Genomic DNA, 21,136 nt, shown 5'->3' with positions numbered 1-21,136 from the left:
ACTAAAAACTAATTAACAAAAAGTTGTATTTTGTTTTCATACGAAACAAAGTCTAAAAATCGGAGTCATACGTAATTTCCTCTAAGCAAACCACGTGTTGAAATACGTTTGAAAAGCTGAAAGCATCATGCTTTCACATAAAGTAAGTATTTGTTTATTTATTTATTTTTGAAGAAACATTGGCAAAATTAGGACCCTTTTAATATAACGACATCTGTATTGTTTATTGAAAATCTTCGAATCGGGATATTACGTTTAATTAAAAAGAAAAACATAGCCTTTTAAAACATTGCATGTGCATAGCAAGCACTAGCAGTGCTATAGCACCGATCCCCCTTTTTAAAACGATCTCATAATTAGTTATTGATTTAAAAAATAATAATTGTGATAAAAGCAACAGATTAATTAATACATTTAAAATATTGCATTAAAGCAATATTTTAAAATTACGAATCAATTTAAGCGTATAAATAGACGTGTTTTGAATAACAACAAAAAAAAAAAAAGAGTAAGAAACGTCCATAAACATGGTTGTCCACGTGGGGAAGCTAAGACATTAAATCTTTGAATAAACAATAAGACATTCAAAGTGTATTTTAAAGTTCTGTCAGGTTTGTTTTACAATCCTCTAAGATTCGAAAATAGTGGTCAAAAGTTCAAATGTTATCAAAGGCAAGATAAGTTAAGGTTAAGTTGTTAAGAATGGCTTTTTAAATAATGTTATTATTTCAGCAGCACGGATCACTCTCTGCATGAGTACCATAAAAAACACTAAAACGATAAGTAACTTATCTTGCCTTTTGATAACATTTATTTGGGTAAATTTTCAGATTAGGTCCACATCCACAATTTTCTTTTAAATGCCGACTTTTAAAAGTTTTCGGCCATGCTGAATACGAAAATCGCCTTGAAATTTTGGCAGAAATAATTAGTTATCGAGATATAAAAAGTTGTATTATGCATTGTATTCTTTGGCGGTCATCTTTGTTACTCGCGTAGATTTGTTTATGGAGGGCGCGCAGGCGCGTAAAAACGATGACCGCCAAAGAATACAATGCATAATACAACTTTTTATATCTCAATAACTACTTATTTCTGCAAAATTTCAATGCGATTTCCGTATTCAGCATAGTAGAAAACTTATAAAAGTCGTCATTTAAAAGAAAATTGCGGAGGTGGACCTAATCTAAAAAAAAATGGTATTATTATACAAACACCGTGACAGCGAATTAACCCTAACCCTAACCCTAACGCTGTCACGGTGTTTGTATAATAATACCAAAAAATACCTTTATTTGTTATTTTATTTATTTTATTTTTGACAACTTTTTCGAATCTGTGTATAGTAACAAAGCCCCCCCCCCCAATAAAAATATTTAAAATTGTTAGAAACCCATCCAATATATATTGCGATGACATATTTGGTGGGCTTCTAACAGTATTTTGTTTAATTTTTATTTTTAAGTCATTTTCAAGAACCAAGGTGTAGATTCGTGGTTATTTTTCTTGTTCTCACCTAACGCTCGATTTTCAAACCGAATAAACGTTTTAGAGATAGGTAGAAGAGTTACTTATCTTGCCTTTGATAACATTTGTTTGTTATATATTTGAAATTTTTTAACCACTTTTCGAATTTCTTGATTGTAAAACGTACCTGTTTCTGTCATTTTTAAAACAAGCACTCATGATTTTTACCACAAGTTCAATCTCAAAATCATAATAAACATTTTCAATAGACACACTGCGACGGTCAAAACATTTAAATTGTGATAATTTACCCCGCTTACCTAAAAAAATCTTAGATATTAAAATTAAGGTGAAAACATAACGTACTTGCTTGTCATGTCGAAATCAGTATAAATTCCAAATTTTTACGAAAATTATCAAGTAAAAAAATAATTACAAATAAAAATACAATTTATCTGGTTTGTATTACTGTACACATAGATTCGAAAAAGTTATCAAAAAACAAATATATAGCAAATAAATATTATCAAAGGCAAGATAAGTTACTTTTCTATCTAACTGGATATGTTTTCAGTGTTTTTATTTAATGTAACATGTTTATTCAGCTCAAAAAACATACTGTGTTTACCGATATGTATTGGAAAAATTCAAAATGGCGGCCGACTCTCTCTTTAACACGGTAAGTTTGGGAAAAGGTGCTATTAATATAAAACTAGACAAAATCTGTTAGAAACTCGCTCAATATATATTACCGTGACATAGGTTGACATATATTCGGTGTTTTTTTAATAGTATTTTGTCTAGTTTTTTATTTATAACACCTTTTCCCGAACTTACCGTGTTAAAGAGAGAGTCGGCCGCCATTTTGAATTTTCTAATACATCGGTAAACAATGTATGTTTTTCGAGCTGAATAAACGTGTTACATTGAATAAAAACACGAAAAATATATCCAGTTTGGTAGAAAAGTAACTTATCTTGCTTTTGATAACATTTATTTGTTATATATTTGTTTTTTTGACAACTTTTTCGAATCCATGTGTACAGTAATACAAACCCAATTTATCTAGTTGATGCAGTTTTATCACATGGATTATTATGGATGATTTTTGGAATATTTCATTTTGCTCAATGTGCTCCGTTACACGAACGAAGACGACTCCAAATTTTCTTTAAAAAATGACTACTTGTATAGGTTTTCGCAGGGAAAATTAGTACGTTTTGGACTGAAGATCTCTGAAAAAAAAATTTCATTTAATTTGATCGAGTAGTTTTTTTTTTTTTACAGTGGAAAAACACATTTTTATGAGAGTGTGTTGAAGTCAGACATTATGGAATTTGTTGAACACACCACGGGGAGATAACTCTTTGTAAAACACCGACACTCCCTCCCCATCTTTAATACTAATTTTTCTTCCTAAAAATCAAACCTTTTGCTCGGTATCATAACAAATTGTTTTTTCGCTGTAAAACAAAACTACTCGATGAAATTAAGTGAAATTTTTTTTCAGAGAACTTTGTTCCATAATGGATACGTGCAATATAACCTTTTTTCAGTATTTTCATTTTTTAATGTGTTGATTAAACTGTACAAGTACCAAATTTAGACCTAAGTCCTTTGATTATGCTTTTTGTAGCATCCTAGCAAAGATCTACTACGAATCAAAATGTAATATTTGTAAGTGAAGTACTTTAAAACAATATATTTTTTAACTTAAAATTTTTTTTTTTTTTTTTTCAGTCCTTAACAGAAGACCTGCTGGTTTATGGATATGTTATAGGTGCTAATAGTCTCCGATTGAAAGTCATCCTCCCAGGTGGTTTTACAGGATATGTAGATCCTACGCATGTTTCTAATGCATACTCGGATAAACTCAAGCATTTGTTGAACTCTGAAGATGAAGAACCGAAAGTGGTAGGTTTTTTTTTTAAACTGTGGAATCCAATTGTTATCTTTACATCTATAAATATAAAAGCGAAAATGTATGTATGTATGTGTGTTCGCTTTTTCTGTGTGTCTACAAAAGGCTTTTTTCAGAGAAGCGGTCAGTCGGTTCACAACTTTTTAAAACTTTTTATATCACATATAAATTGTAATATCTCACAGTTAACAACGAAGCTCACCTGTCTATTTAATTTGCTCAATTTCGGGAAGATAAATATTCAATATTTGTCGCTCATTGCATGTGGGTTAGTCTTTTTCCTATAACATCTTGGGGGAGGGAAAAAAAAGCGTTCAGCAGTAAATGAATACTATCCCGCAGTCAAACTTGACCTCATTAACTCATTAAAACGGGCACCTGCCAAATCCAAGTAATTAAATAAATTCAAACGTGTTTGTGTTAGCATCTCGCGGTGGGGCAATGGTTAACATTGCACGTTTTTTTTTTTTCACACTTAAATTTACAACTTTGCCTCAAGGGTTCGGGTTCGATCCTCATACTTAATTTTTTTTTTTACCCCCCCCCATCCCCGGAGTTTCCACACACACACCTCCAAACACCCAGGCAACGCCAAGTACCCCTCACTAGTCTATAACATAAAAGGCAAAATGTGTGTGTGTTTGTTTGTATGTCTGGCAAAAACGTTCAACACATGCAACGGATCCTATCATTCTGAAGCTCGACGTCTCTGAGAACAAATATTAAAAAATTGGCCAAAAACATTAATTCCTTCACCCTCAACTGGACACTTTTCTACAAAGAGGGGTCGTTTTTTTTCGTCAACATTTTCGCAAGTCATCGTCTCCTTTCAATTGACTACCCTGATTTCAACGCTCGCAACTTCCAGTTTCGCCATGGACGCATCAGCTAAGACGTTACATTTTTTAAAACTTTCTTCTTTTCCTTAGGGTTCAGGCCTGCCTACCACCACTTTTTAAAAAAAATTTTTTTAAAACCTCTCTCTACCTGGGCTGCCTACTGTTTTTTTTATCCCCCTCCCCCCTCTGCTACTACCACTTTTTTTTTTTTTTTACACCTCTTTCCACCCAGGGTTCCTTCCTACACCACCTCTACACACCTGGGAAATTTCTATATATATATATATATATATATATATAAAAGCGAAAATGTGTGTTAGTGTGTGCACTTTTTGTGTATGTCTGCAAAAGGCTTTTTTCAGGGGGGCGCTCAGTCAGCTCACTCCTTAAAACTTTCTATATACTGTCATAATATCTATGAGTTAAGAACAGGGGTTGTATCTATCTTTAATTTGCCTGACTTTTACGTGCTATTTTCGAGATTTTTTTTGATCGCTGCGACTTTGTTTCGCTTTTCAGTATAAAAAAGCGAAACTGAAATCATATCAGTTGGTCCATGTTGGTTTTCACCATCATATCAGACAATTGCCTTCATTTGGACACACTCCCCTAATAAAGGGGGAACTTGTTTTCCCCATACATTGGGGAAATAAAATAAGACAAAGTTGGGTAAAAAAAAAAGTTAAAATTCAGTGCGGAAATGTTAAGTGCGTTTGACCTTATTAAACACGCACCTGTCTGTCACATCACTTTTTAATCATTTTATTTCGCACATTCTCACTTTGCCATTGTAGTATGGCGAGGAAGCCTATTCACCACAAGGGTTCGGGTTCCAGCCTAACTACCTACCAAAACTTTTTTTGTTCTTTTACACCTCCAAACGCTGAGTACCCCATTAGTCTGCTTATGTTTTGGAGACTGGCGGGAAACAAGCTCAGCATCGGTGCAGACACATGGGTGTCTCGCTTTCATTACTTACTTTACCTCACTATTTATTTATTGTTGTATATGTACATTGTTCGTGTGTCACTGTCTTTACAATATGTCTCAGGAGCGTTATGTTCTTTTGTACTGCAGGCTGTACCTTCGGTTTAACTTGAGTAAAGCTTGGTCTGCGCAACCAAGTTTCCTTACCCTACAACAACATTATTATTAATATTTTTTTTTATTTTGCAAATTTGATTATTTTTTGGGGACGGCTCAACAAGAACTTATTTACATTGGATTTGAAGGCTACTGTGTTCTATTCAAGGAAGCAGGACAAAGGAACAGTTCTAGGAAAGAAGCTTTGTTCATGAAGATTGAAATTTCAGACTTTTAACCAAGTACTTTATCTGTTACACCATAGGTCCTTGCGAATGACAGTTCTCCTTTCTTTATTAGAATTCCCTTTTTGGTCCTCTGACAAAGGAGGGATTGGACCTAATAATTTACTCCCGTTCGTTCGTTCCCAATAACCATGCTTGGATTTTTTTTGGAAATTTTGCACAAACATCAGTCATAATGAAAGTAAATTTTTGCCAGAACAGATTTTCCAGATTAACTGGAGGGGGGCTTTTATAAGAGTAAAATTGCCCTAAAGTCGTTCATCTGTTCATTTGTTTGCACTTTTCTCAATAACCATGCCTTGGATTTTTTAAAAATTTTGCCTAAACATTAGTCATGGTGAAAGTAAATACTTCGCTCGTGGAGGGGCACACTGCATGCTTGGCTTGTTTTCTTTAAATTCAAAAATAGCACTTTAAATTTTTTTTTTTTTTTTTTCTGCCAATCACTTGAACTTTACGGCCATATCATTTTATTTCTCTTTTTCTTTCTCTTCTCTCTCTTGCTTTATCTTTCTTTCCCGTTTCTTGATTTTTTTTTTTTTTGTCTGCATCTAGTAAACAATTCACGATGCAGGTAGGGTGAAGTAAATGACTTTGGTAATTGAACATAACATGGTAACTTAACTTAAAAACATGTCGTTAGAGGGCGCTCGCATAGCTCATTTAAAATATGGAAGCACAAAAGGGAAACAATACCTCTACTTTTCTCCAAAACTGCTTACTTACATATTTGGGAAAAATATTAAGATATTTTATGTTATATTTATTTTTTAAAATATATTTATTTATAAAAGCATGAAAAAACAATGAATGTGTTGTGAAATATTGTTTTGAATACGTAAACTTTTTTATCAATTTTTATTTATTTATTTTTGAGAAACTATTTAGATATTTTAAAAATATATTTACAAAAACATGAGAAAAACAATGAATGTGTTGCCAAATATTGTTTTGAATTCAATTTTTATTTATTTTTTGGAAAACTATTTAGATATTTTAAAAATATATTTACAAAAACATGAGAAAAACAATGAATGTGTTGCCAAATATTGTTTTGAATTCAATTTTTATTTATTTTTGGGAAACTATTTAGATATTTTAAAAATATATTTACAAAAACATGAGAAAAACAATGAATGTGTTGCCAAATATTGTTTTGAATTCAATTTTTATTTATTTTTGGAAAACTATTTAGATATTTTAAAAATATATTTACAAAAACATCAAAAAACAATGAACGTATCACTTTTTACAGTTTTAAAAAAGCTTTTTTTAAACTGGAACACATAGCAGTATCAGAATTTTTGTAGGAATTTTTGACACCCCTAACACGAAACTGCGAATACAATATAAAAATCTCGTAATTTCTCTGTTAAAAGTGGGTTATTTATTTTCTTTATGGATTATACTTCCAAAATAAACTATTACAGTTGTTTTAAAAGTAATAAAAATATTTTTATTTTTTTTTTAAACAGTAATGAATTTTCCGAACTCAATATTTTTAAATTTTTAAACTCAATATTTTTAAATTTTAAAATTTTAAAAATCTATCAAAATTTTTCTATTGATTCTATTTTTACGATATTTTCAGGGTCAATGTGAAATTTTATGTTCTTTCCAATAAACCGAATATAATATTTTAGACAAACGTTTTTTTTTTTTTATTCACGGTTCCCCCCCCCCCCAGTGTCTATTACAAAGAAAATACTTAATTTAGTCTCGGATAAGTACATAATTATTTACTCACAAATTGAAGAGAAAAGGTCAATACATAATATATTCAAATTTAAAAAAAAACGGACATCGTGTTCTTGTAGAATTTTACCTGTAAAGTTTGAAGTTTAAAACCTTTTTTTAAACCACGTTATTTGTTTTTTCTTTTTTCTTTTTTTTTTTTTTAATGGAACCTTGGTCCTTGCTCCTTTAATTGAAAAAAAAATTAGGGCTTGAATTACATTTTTCGAGGAGTTATAAGCTTGGAAAGACAGGGGGTCGAATAATTCACGCCTCCAATTTTGTAAATGTCTAAAAATAATTAATTTCGACTCGGATAAGTACATAATTTTTTACTCACAAATTGAAGAGAAAAGGTCAATACATAATATATTCAAATTTAAAAAAAAACGGACATCGTGTTCTCGTCGAATTTTACCTGTAAAGTCCGAAGTTTAAAACCTTTTTAAAAAAAAAACACGTTTTTTTTTTTTTTTTTTTTTTTTTTTAATGAAATCTTGGTCCTTGCTCCTTTAATTGAAAAAAAAAATTAGGGCTTGAATTGCATTTTTCGAGGAGTTATAAGCTTGGAAAGATGGGGTGGAATTATTCGCTATTTTCACAAAAAATTCTGATACTGCTAGCGGTGCATTCATTGTATAAAATAAAAGACGTTTGAAAGCGAAATCACAATGCAATATTATCAAAATAAACGAATATTTTACTTGTTTGAAATTTATAATTTATATATTTCGGAGTATAGCTCCATCCTCAGAATTTTGTATTTTTTTTTTTTCTTTATTTTTCTTTCTTTTTCTTTCTTGCCATGTTGTTAAAAAAGTTGGGGGAAAAAAAAAATCAGTTAGTAAAGGTCCGTATGTTGTTTCTCAGCGGTTGTATTTTGAAATGCCGGAACAGTGCGTTGGGGTAGGAGTTCCATTACAGAAGCGGTGATTTAATTTGAATAAAATAAAATATGTATGAGATACATTTGAAAGCCAAATCACAACGCAATATTATGAAAATAAATATTTTACTTATTTAAATAAGTCATTTGTAATTCAGCACATCATGTTGTGATTGGCTTATCGGCATGTTACGTAAGACAGCAGCTAAACACATTTGAGCTAGTGCATCTGCTACTTAGTTTCTCACTCCTGGACAGGGTTCAAAAGAGTCACCAACCTGATAGGTCCTGAACTGTCATCTAAGCTTCAGCCTCTGTCCCATCGACGAAATATTTCATTCCTCTCCCTGTTCTACAAGTATTTTAACGGTGGATGCTCCAACGAACTACAAGCCCTTGTACTTCCTCGACGTAAACAAACTTGACATGCAGCAAAGTCCCGCCCCTACACAGTAGAGATCCCTAGATGTAAGAAAGCCTTCTACTCTAATAGTTTCTTCCCCAGAGCTGCTCGACTCTGAAATTCCCTTCCGGGTTCCAAGTTCCTGCTTTCCCAACTGTACTGACATGCAGAAGTTCAAGTATAATGTGAACAGACCTTGCTGCTCAACTCCCTACATAGTATCCCTGTAACGTATGTCCCTGATAATAGCCCACTACATGAAAGTTGCACTGTGCCTTGTTTGGGGTGAAATTGTAATTAAAAAAAAAAAAAAAAAAGCGAACGTTGAGATATGTCTGGTTCACAATGTGTAGCAGTACGAAAATTACAATTTGATGAGGTATTGTTTATCATTGTTTTTTTTTTATGTGCATTTTTTTTGTACAAAAATATATGGTATTTGTACAGTTTAATCAAGACATTAAAAAATGAAAATATCGAAAAAAAGGTTATATTGCACGTATCCGTTATGGAACGAAGTTCTCCAAAAAAAAAATTTTTCATTAAATTTCATCAAGTAGTTTTTGTTTTACAGCGAAAAACAATTTGTTATGATACCGAGCAAAAGGTTCGATTTTTAGGAAGAAAAGCAAGTAATAAAGATGAGGAGGGAGTATCGGTGCTTTACATTGAGTTATCTCCCGTGACGTGTTCAACAAATTCCATAATGTCTGACTTCAACACACTCTCATAAGAACGTGTTTTTCCGCTGTTGAAAAAAAACTACTCGATAAAATTAAATGAAATTTTTTTTCGGAGATCTACAGTCCAAAATGGATACATACCTTTTTTTTTTTTTTTCGATATTTTCATTTTTTTAATGCCTTGATTAAACTGTATAAGTACCAAATATATTTATATTCTTTAAGTTAAAAAAAAAAAAAGATAATTTCGCTTTCTGCCTTCTCAAATATTTTGTATCTATAAATTTCTTTGTATGCTTAAAAATTGAAAAAAAAAATAATTTCTTTTTTTCTTTTACAGGAAAATATTCACAATCTATTTCCTGTCGGATCGTTTGTCGTTTGTAAACTGATCAATCCGAAAGCCAACGAAATCAAATTATCTCTCAATCCGAAAGATATTAACCAGGACATCTTTTCTTCACAGATAAAGGCAAATATGGTAAGTCCCTGCAGTTCTTTTTTCTTTTTTTTTTTACTTTCTCTTTAGGGCAGAAACTACATGAGATACCCTCATAAAGCTGGTAGATTCCTTTATAGTGTTATCTTGGACTGAACATAATGGGCAAGTTTGATTTTTTTTTTTTTTTTTTTTTTTTAACAATCATTCTTTTGGGAATTAGCAGGAACAAAATTAGTTTGAGGAAGAGTAAGACATTTACAGTTTTTTTTAAATTGTTTTATTGTTTAACAAGTCATCACTAATTAAAGAGGCCAAAAGCCACCTGAGCATAAAAATCAATGACCAAGTTCTTTCAGATTCTCTCTCTTCTGACCTTGAGAACGTGGTGCAATGAGAAAAAAAGTGGCTGATTAATTTTAATGTATCAAAAACCAAGCTTCTTTTCTTGCATCATAATTGCTCGGATCCCCATCACACCCCAATTGAAATGAATGGCTTTCGTCTTGGGGAAGCTCCATTGACAAGCTTCTGGAACTGATCTTCACTCCTAATCTGGAATGGAACACATACATTAAATCTGTTGCCAAGGTCACTGGAAAAATGGTTGGATCACTCTATCGCTCCAGTAAGTATCTCACTGCCGTTGCAATCCTCTATCTGTATAAGAGCCAGGTACACCCTAAAATGAATTACTGTTGCCACATCTGGGCAGGAGCTGCTCAACGCGCTCTGTTCCAGCCTTGATAGAGTTCAAAACCGAAACCTAGTCGGTGATGCCCTTTTTTCTTCCATGCAACGTCTTTCCCACAGAAGAAATGTTGCCAGCCTGTTTCTGCTCTATCGCTATTTTCATGATAAATGCTCATCTGAACTCCAATCTATGGTTTCCCCCTTGCCAAACTTAAAAAAAAAAAATGCTCGACTAACTACAACCATTATAAACAATTTCCCTTCACTCACTATCTGTGCCTAAATCTAAACAGATTCCATGAACAAAGCTTCTTTCTCAGAACTGCCTGCCTGTAGAACACTTCTGCTAGACTGCTTCCCGGTTGAATACAACATGGTAGCCTTCAAATCCAATGTAAACAAGTTCTTGTTGAGTCGTCCCCGTAAATAACCAAATTCTACCCGACTTACACCATTAACAATTACTACACTACCGCCTTACATTCATTAACCCTTATCCTCGAGTTGCCTTCAGGTCTTGATAAATGGTGACTCTTAAGTACAAAAGTATAAAGTAAATGATTCCCAGATGAAGAACCTTGTGGAAGGATTGAGAATGATTGATGGAGTGGATTCAGCTTAAATACTCATGGGGGCGGTTCATGACGGGAATTTTCTGACATTGTATTTGAAGACAGGCCTGTTGTAATCTGCAAGGAAGTAGAACCACGGATGGTGAAACCCTTGTGGAGAAATACTAGATGCACGGAAAAAAGAAAGGAAAATATTTTTGTTCGTTGTGGCAGAAAGATGATTTCTTGTCGCGGATGTCTTAGAAGAGGAACTTACTCAAGCACGTTCTGTGAAAATGATGACAAAGACTAGCAACATCTCTTCTGTGAGAAAGGGGGCTGTAGGAACAAGAAGAGATCGTACCCCCTCCCCTAACCCCCCCCCCCACACACACACACTAGATGTCGGAATAGATTTTGAAAATCAAGATTCAGCATCACAGTTTTCAGTTTAACTTCCATTTTACATGCTAGCATGTTTTGGAGGACAGCATCTAGAAATTTCCTTTCAAACGTTGCCCAGGTCTTTATTTATCCCTCTTTCTCTCATGTCCATCTTTATCACTTCTTTCTATGTCTTTGTTGTACCCATTAACCTTACTATTTCAGCTGTTCTGCATCTACTAACCCAAGAACTCTCATCCATTTTTTTTTTTTATGTGACCATAGCATCAAAGTCTCCTGTTCTGCATACATCTTTCTACTGTTCAGGTTTAATTTTCCTCTGAGGTCATCAGATCCAACCCTGTCTTTAAGACTCTTCTCACACATTCATCATATCATTAGTATATCATTTCTCGCCATGCAACACGTCCTCAACTTTCACTTCAGTATTAGTTTGTCCCAAAAGTTTGTAAACACTTGCAAAAAATTGAAATTTTACTTGCCAAATAATAACAAAAAACAAAGAAAAAAAAAAATTATTCTTCAAAATAAAGACCATCATTTTTCAAGACTTTCTGTCATCGATCTGCAAGCTTTCAGATTTGGTCAAAAGTACCATTCAGCTGGTTTCAAATCGAAGAATTCTTGACACACTTCCTCAACTTCATCAAACGAGTCAAATCAGGAGCCCTTCAGAAAGTGCTGTGTTGAGAGCAGAAAAAGCTGTAATTTGATGGAGCACAATCAGGACTGTAGGCTGGATGTGTCAGAACCTTAACGACGTCCAGCTCTTCAAATGGATTGCTGAGCAATTGATGGCAACTTTCAACTTGTCTGTTGGCTTCTGCTTCAGTGAATTCATGCAGATCTCGACACTGTTTTTTGTGAACAAAATCAAGTTGCATCAAATGTTAGTGAATTGTTGATTTGCCAATTCCAAGTTCATCAGCCAATTCTTAGGTGGTCGATGAAGGCGCACTGTCCAACCTGGTGTTTGCAAGTCTCCATCATCCAACTTTAACGGCCGTTCCAAATGAACCTTATCTTCACGACTCATGTAGCCAGAATGAAAACGCTTTTACCACTTTCAAATTTGCCGCATATGCAATTGTTCCTTCACCTTCAGCAGCACAAGTCTTTTTTGCTGATTTCTCGGTTGAAAGACCTCGCTTCCATCAGTAACGAATCAAAACTTGCAGCTCAATTTTATCAATTGCCATTAGAAAGATAAAGATTACTATAAAAATTTAAATGCAAAAAACAATTGAAAATTGTATAAAAATACAATCTTTTGCAAGTGTTTACAAACTTTTCGGACAACCTAATAGTTTAATCTAACTTTTGGTGTGGGTATTTTATTTTTAATAATTTTATTTTTAATAATTTTATTTTTAATAAAATATACTGACATTAAAAGTTAGAGTATTCATGATAGCATTGTTGTAAAGAAGTACCTCAGCATTTGTCAATTTCTGCCTTTTTTTTTTTTTTTTTGTTACACGGTGGTCACCACTTATCAAGGCCTGGAAACCACTCAGGGATAAGGGTTATTGCAAGTACATTACGTTAGTGTGGAGATTTGATGAAGTGTTTACTTAAGGGGGCGGTTCATTAGGAATTTGTTAACGTTGGACTTGAAGACATCCAAGTTGTAGTCAGGTGGAAAGCAGGCATACGGAACAGAGTTCCACAGGCGTGCAGTTCTAAGAAAGAAGCTTTGTTCATGGAATCCACGTTTTGATTTAGGATTTAATTATTTCCCTTACAGATCTAATAAAGATTGACAGGGGGGGGGGCTGACATTTGTATTTGTGTCATGATTCATCAAAATATCACTGAACATGTTTATAATTTTTCTTTTAGATATTGATTGGAAGCGTCAACAGCGTTGAAGACCACGGCTACATCATTGATTTTGGCATTATGCATATTTCTGCCTTTTTGCATAACAAAGATGCAAAGGAGCATATTGAAATTTTCAATGAAGGTTAGATCTTTATTTTATTTAAAAACGTGTTTCATGTATATACACATATAATACCATATATACTTGTGTATAAGTCAAGTTTTTTTTGTTTTTTTTTTTCTGTTCTTGGTACTTGTACAGTTTAATCAAGACATTAAAAAATGAAAATATGGGAAAAAAATTTAAATTGTACGTTATGGAATGAAGTTCTCCGAAAAAAAATTTCACTTAATTTCATCAAGTAGTTTTTGTTTTACAGCGAAAAAAACAATTTGTTATGAAACCGAGCAAAAGGTTTGATTTTTAGGAAGAAAAGCTAGTATTAAAGATAGGGAGGGAGTGTCCACGCTTTAAACTGAGTTATCTCCCCGTGGCGTTTCTAAACTCCAAACAAAAATTAAAAAAAAAAAACCCAAGATATCTGCCTTCAATGTGCTGTCGTAAAGACATGTTTTTCCGCTGTAAAAAAAAACAAAAAAAAAACTACTCGATCAAATTAAGTGAAATGTTTTTTTTTTTTTGCGAAGATCTTCAGTTCAAAACGGATACATACAATATAACCTTTTCTTTCGATATTTCCATTTTTTAATGTCTTAATTAAACTGTACAAGTACCCTGTTTTTCCTTTTTTTTTTCTTTTACTTTCCTTTTTTACTCGCTCCAAATCTTCTCACCAAGAAGAGAAATAAAAAGTAAAAAAGAAAAGAAAAAACACAAAGAGAAAAACAGAAATAAAAAATGGAAAAGAATTGACTTATAAACAAGTATACACGATATTATAAGTTTATATAATCTATTGTGCATATATATATTTTTAGTATTTATGTTAACAGTGCTCAATATGTAAGTAGAGCTTAGTAGTAGTATGAAAATATATCTATGTCAAATGAGCTACATAAAGGCATCCATGTTTCATTCATTAGCCTGATGATTTTCTGCTGAAATGAAACATGGAAGTCTCTATGTAATATACTTGCCATTCTTGAAATTTTACAACCAATCAGAACATATCTTTATCAACATTCTTGAAATTTTACAACCAATCAGAATGCAACTTGAACCACAATCAGAAAATTGTATATTTTTTTCTCTGACCAGTTGGAGCAGAAACTACTTATTAATAGAAGATACTTTTTATTTATAAAATATGAAATTTTTATAATGTTGTTAACGTCAGATTTGTTTGCTAAACTTTCAATTTTGGGTGCTTGTTTGGAATAATAAAAATCGGAAATCGAAAAATTGAATTTCAACTAAAAGCAATGTTATATACTTAATTGCCAAGTCGACATTAGTAACATATCCAAAAATTATGAAAGATGATAAAGTAGAATGAAAATTGCTTTTGAAAAAAGAAATGCAAGTTTTACTTAATAAGCTGAAGAGTTTTATAGTAGGGGAGGTAACTGCATAAAACTCTGATAATGAATTGCTGGATGTGAAAGTAAATTGTCTATATAATAATTTAGTAATATGTCACTAATTTCGACTTGACAATTGGGTAACAATGCTTTTAGTTAAAATTGACAATTGATTTTTATTATTCTAAAAAAAAAAAAAGCATACAATTTTGAAAAAAAACAAAAGTTATATTTTATGCAAACAAATGTTAACAAGAACAAAGACAGAATTGTAAGCCTCCTCACCCTCTCTCTCTCTCTCTCTTTTTTTTGCTTGCCTTTTGAAGCAGTCTTTTTTTTTTTCTCTTTCAATCCTTGCTCAATTCTTTGATTTATGCAGCTTTGGCTATTTTCTTACATTCACACTTCTTTTGAAACGTCAGGTGAAATTGTCCAGACAAGGGTGTCCTAAAACTGTTTGACATTGAAAAGCCCCCCACCCCACCCCGTTCAAATACTATTTTTTAATTTCCTGCGCCGAAATATATCAAACTTTTTTGCATTAAAAAAAAACAATTTTTTAACCTTATTTTTTTATTGAAACTTAATTTTTTTATTTCCTTTTTTATTTCCTTTTTTTTTTTTTTTTTTTTTTAGGAAAACCACTCTGTGTTGGCCAACAGTTACGGTGTTTGGTACTTTCGGCCCCAAGTGATAATCAAAAAGAGAATGAATCTCGAACAGTAAAAGTCACAATTGATCCATTTGCAGTTGATTCAGCTGTGGTGAGTTTTTTTTTTTTTTTTTTAACACATTCACTGCCAGCTCGATCGAATTGATGCTTCTGTTCAGTCGCGAAAGACAAAGGAGATCCCCTGTCGGGACAGCTGCGGGGAGGGCAAAATAATTTTATACATATTTTTTTTTACTGGCTATTAACATTCAGGTGTTCTATTTCCGACCAGATCACACATGAAACGTGACCTTAAGATGATTTTGATACGTGCTGAGAGATGAAAATGTCACCGTTGCAAAACTCGCTATTAATATAATAATTGCCAGCAAACAATAAAAAAATTAATGATTACACGAGTAGATAGAGTGTAAAAATTTTTAAAAAAATTCAGGTGGAATTTGTCACAGTATTTTCTCATCCTCTTCACAATTTCCAGCAGGCGTCTCTCACCTCAACTCTGCCAAGAGGCATTTTATTAAAAAAACTGACTGCATTTTATTTGCATATGTGGGCAGTGTAATCTTGTGCGATTCCACAACTTATAAAGCCACGGCTGCCATCTTAAATCTCTGTCTCTCAGATCCCACCTGACGGTAAGTCGTGTAGCCACACAAGGCACACACACATGGGCGCTTGCTTCTTTGACTAAATTCAACTCTACAATACTTAATCTGTATTATTTATTTTTTAAGGAATTGTCACAAGCCACTTTTACTAAAGGAATTGTCAGTTTTTATCAGTTTATATATTTTTTGTAATAAAAATAACTCAAATTAGCTTTTATTTACAGTAAATCATTCAATTTTTAACTTATATATATCTTCGCTAGAAAAAAAAAACATAATAGATGGCAGGGCCAAATACAAAATAACTCGTAAACATTCTATTCAATATGTGTTATTTTGAGATGCCAGTTCAAGTTAAAGACTGTTATCATACGTGCCGAGAGCGCATTTAAAAAGTCAGAATTTTTATATCTGCTTTAAAGCTTATGTGTAACGATGAAATTCCAATTAAATAATATTCTCTGAAATTCGATCTCTTAACAAAAATTAATTTTTAGACATTTTCTAGAATCAAAATCATTTTTTTTAATCAAAATTGGATTAGTGATTCTAGACATAAGGTTTAGTCGCATTATATGTTGATCTAAACACATTCGCTGCTATTAGCTCTATTTAATTTTTTTGTCATTGTTAAGCTATTTTTTTCTGCAATTTCTAAAAACTAAAGCCAACAAATAATGCATATGAATATAATATGGAATATATATTAAATTTGTATTATTTATGATATTCTCGCATTGGGCACATTAAATAAGAAAATATCTTAGTGTGCCAGATACGAATATCAGTTTTGATATTATTTTGTAATAAAAATAACTCCAATCAGGTTTTATTTACAGTGAATCATTCAACTCATGACGTATGTATATTCGCTAGAAAAAACATAATACATGGCAAGAGCCAAACGCAGAATAACTCGTAAGCATACAATTCAATACATGCTATTTTGAGATGCCAGTTCAAGTTCAAGACAGTTATTGTACCTGGCAAGGCTAAGCAAATACTGGGGTATGAGAATACTCGTAGTTGGCAGCGAATGTGTTAATTTTATTTTTTTTATATACTTGTTTTAATATCAGATGTTTGGATTAATTCTAAATTTTGTGTTGAGAGAGAGAGAGCACTCTTGAAATCATTAAGTAGAACAACTAGTAACAAGCAGTGATGTTTGAATGTTCATAGCAATCAATGATTGGTAATGTTTATTATAATTGCAAAAGGAAACAAAACCGTATCTCGGTAGCATTAAATACAACCATCCATTGTTGGCTCTATTCATCTACAAACTGGAGGACATTGCCTTGGATATGTATGCGTTTGATCTGCCTACATGTCAAGAATAGTGTGGTGTCATCAGCAATTAAACCCATCTCAAATGCAATTGCATCAGGGAGGTTGTTTATGAAAATCAGGAATAGTGAAAGTCCTAGGATCAATCTTCTAGGGCACACCTATATTGATGTGATCCTGCCTAGATGTTCAGCCATCGAGGACAACTTGGATCTTTCCTTTAGATAAGAAATATATGATTATATTGAGTTATTTGTTCAATAATACCAAGTAAATTAATTTTCTTTGGCTTTGATGTATTAAGCACCACTATCCTAATTTCATCTGCTTTATTCAATGTACATTCAAAGATAACCGTTAGAATATCCAAAGTAGAATGTAATTGCCTAAGTTCATACTCTTCATCATAGATATTATTATTCTAAAAAAAAAAAACACACCATTTTGGAAAAAACAAGTTATGAGTTATTTTATGCAAACAAATGTCAACAAGAACAACGAAAGAAAGAATTGTAAGCCTCCTCACCCTCTGTCTCTTGCCTTTTGAAACAATCTTTTTTTTTTCTTTCAATCCTTGTTCGATTCTTGGATTTATGCAGTTTTGATTATTTTCACACTTATGTTCACACTTCTTTTGAAAGATTAGATGAAATTTCCCAGACCAGGATGTCCTAAAACTGTCTGGTATTGAAAAGGGCTTTTTCCCCAGTTTAAATACTATCTTTTCATTTTCTGTGCCAAAATATATAAAACTTTTTTGCTTTAAAAAAAAAAAAATTTTTTTTATCTCATTTCTTCATTGAAACTTTGAAACTTATTTCATTTATTTTTTATTTTATGTCTACATTTGTATTTTTATGCTTACATCTGAGTGTGTGTGGGGGGGACTGAATTGAATGATACATTAATAATAATAATAATAATAATAATCTATATATTAATAGGATAGCGTGTGTTATTTATTTTGTGTGTTACGCTTACATCCGAGTGACTATTGTTTAATTGTTATGGACTTCCATTTCTTGCAATAAATAATTTTACCAAGAATTCTTCATAAGTTTTGGTTTCGGTTTCGATTATAGCTAATGGCACTCAAGTCATCTATTTTTTATAAATAATTTTACCAAGAATTCTTCATGATTTTTGGTTTCGTTTCAATTTTAGTTGAAAGAACTCAAGTTATATATACATATTCTTCATAAGTTTCGGTTTCAATTCAAGCTGATGCACCCAAGTCATATGGATATATTTTTTTATTTTTGAAATCGTAACTTTATAATATATAAAAATCGATAGAACATTAACTCTATAATAATATATACAGAATCTGCAAGAATTAAAATACCATATTTAAGCGTACTTTACGACCGGGCTATGCTGGGCATCCCTGATAGCTTAGATAAATACTTTTGTAGTTTTAACAAAAAAGCTACAATAATATCAGAGTGTCTCCATTTACACTGAACATCCAAAGAATGCCAACATCAATATATTACATATGAATGAGTCCTCTGTGGAATTTCCACAGGTCCCGTTAGTTTTTAATAAATGTTTACAAGCATGTCTTATTATTCTGGTGGCCCTGTCGGTGGGGCATTAGAATACACCGACTGCCCCCCTGCAGAGCGTAAAAGTCCCTCAATGGGGGTCCTGGATATGACCTTAAACTATATCCAGTGGTAAGGCCCCAGCTTGCGGGCTTTGGGGAGTGTGGAGCCACCCTTTAATTACCATTGCTCCCAGGTCCACTCTGACCCGGAGTGGTAGTACCTGTTAGGGTCCCAACTATGGGTTGAATAGAAACTGATGTGAAAACTACAAAAATATTCTATTAAAAAAAATTTTCTTCAAAATCTTTGGATTCGGCATTAAATAACCCGAAAGGGGTTGATATGCCGTAAAACAAAAACAACCAACCAACCAACTTATTTAGTCTGACTTAGTCTGTAACGTATTCTATATTCCAGTCAGTATTCTATAAATCTATAATGCATATTTTTTATATAGTTTCTTTTATGTATGCATATTAATTTGTGTATATTTGTGTGTATACGACATAATCACGTCGACACACCGGTTCTCACCAGATCACCAAAGTTAAGCAACATTGAGCTCGTCTTGTACCAGATGGGTGACCATTTGGGAATTCTAGGTGCTGTATGTGCTCTCCGCTTATCTCAGCATTTTAAGATCGGATTTTTTCGATTTTTGATACTTATCGGATGAATTTCTGTACAAAACATATCTAAGAACACTGCCAGACATATAAATTAGCTTTATGTGAAATTTACAAAAGATAGGCTCAGCTATTTCGGAACCTGTAAGGAACTCTCTCTTTCACACACACACACACACACAAAGTGATTTTTATATAATAGTAGAAATAAAGATATTTCAGACTAATGTACTATTTTCAGTATACAGCATAATCACGTTGACACACTGGTTCTCGTCAAATCGCTGAAGTTAAGCAACGTTGAGCCTGGTTAGTACCAGATGGGTGACCATTTGAGAATTCTATACGCTGTATGTGCTCTCCGCTTATCTCGGCATTTGTTTCCAGTTGTCCTGTACATACACTTCACTTGCCACTGGTATTTAACAATGTCAACTCAGGAGAGGTGCGGTTAGAGATTGCGCACCTCCTGCTACAAAAATTTTATGCCCAGGCACCCCTTCGTGGGTAACCATAGTCTGTTGAAGACTGAAGGAGCCTCTTATTCTATAAATAGATAAAAAAAAAACACCATTATTGATGGCAAAGGATTTCTCGAATTTTTATACAATTTATGTACTGTTAAATTTTCATGACATTGATTTTTTTTTTTTTCTTTTTTTTTTTTTTTTCTTTTTATTAATAGATGAAGTCTTCAATGAATTTGTCATATACATCTATTCAACCTGGTTTGAAAACTGAAGTAAAGATTGTAAAGGTGAGTTTAAAGAAGGAATGCATAATTTAATCGTAAAAGACCATTGACACAGGTTCACTCGCAGATTATTGCTTTCTCTTCATTGGAGAGCCATTCTTGTAATTGAAAAATAATCTGAAAAGAAAAATTACCATAAAGAATTAAAACATTTATTATTTATTTATTAAAAAAAAAGCAAACTTTATTATTTATTTATTAAAGAAAAACAAAAATTTATTAGAAAAAAAATTTATTCTTTATTTATTAAAAGAAAATTTATTAGAAAAAAATATTTATTTATTAAAAAAGAAAACTTTATTAGAAAATAAACAGTTATTATTTATTTGTTAAAAAAAACTATTTATTAAAGGAAAACAAAACTTTATTTAAAAAAAATTATTCTTTATTTATTACATAAAAAATTTATTAGAAAAAAATATTATTTATTTAAAAAAAAACTTTATTAAAAAGAAAACTTTATTATGTATTTATTAAATAAAAACTTTATTATTTATTTATTAAAAAAAATTATTCTTTATTTATTAAATATAAAATTTATTAGAAAAAATATTTATTTAAATAAAAAAAACTTTATTAAAGAGAAAACTTTATTATGTATTAAATAAAAACTTTATTATTTATTTATTAAAAGAATTATTCTTTATTTATTAAATAAAAAATTTATTAGAAAAAAATATTATTTAAAAAAAAAACCTTTATTAAAAAGGAAACTTTATGTATTTATTAAATAAAAACTTTATTTTTATTTATTAAAAAACATTATTCTTTATTTATTAAATAAAAAATTTATTAGAAAAAATATTATTTATTTAAATAAAAATCCTTCATTAAAAAGAAAACTTTATTATTTATTTATTAAATAAAAACTTTATTATTTATTTATTAAAAAAAAATTATTCTTTATTTACTAAATATAAAATTTATTAGAAAAAATATTTATTTAAAAAAAAACCTTCATTAAAAAGAAAACTTTATTA

At 31.5% G+C, this 21,136-nt stretch overlaps 1 protein-coding gene across 1 annotated transcript in view; it reads left to right on the top strand.

Annotated features, from left to right (window-relative positions):
- Positions 1 to 8: 8 nt before the first annotated feature.
- Positions 9 to 21,136, top strand: part of LOC145283950 (protein RRP5 homolog) — a 133,662-nt gene continuing 112,534 nt past the window's right edge. Inside the window, exons 1-6 of the mRNA XM_080133047.1 lie at positions 9 to 142; positions 3,208 to 3,381; positions 9,602 to 9,742; positions 13,192 to 13,315; positions 15,292 to 15,419; positions 20,088 to 20,159. Of these exons, the coding sequence (XP_079989173.1) occupies positions 128 to 142; positions 3,208 to 3,381; positions 9,602 to 9,742; positions 13,192 to 13,315; positions 15,292 to 15,419; positions 20,088 to 20,159 (654 nt within the window). The 5' untranslated portion in view covers positions 9 to 127. The remainder of the gene's footprint in view (positions 143 to 3,207; positions 3,382 to 9,601; positions 9,743 to 13,191; positions 13,316 to 15,291; positions 15,420 to 20,087; positions 20,160 to 21,136) is intronic.

Source organism: Euprymna scolopes, chromosome 8, assembly GCF_053919585.1.
Source record: "Euprymna scolopes isolate OS-2025 chromosome 8, ASM5391958v1, whole genome shotgun sequence".
Lineage (NCBI taxonomy): Eukaryota > Metazoa > Mollusca > Cephalopoda > Sepiida > Sepiolidae > Euprymna > Euprymna scolopes.
This window is presented reverse-complemented; position numbering and strand designations above follow the sequence as displayed.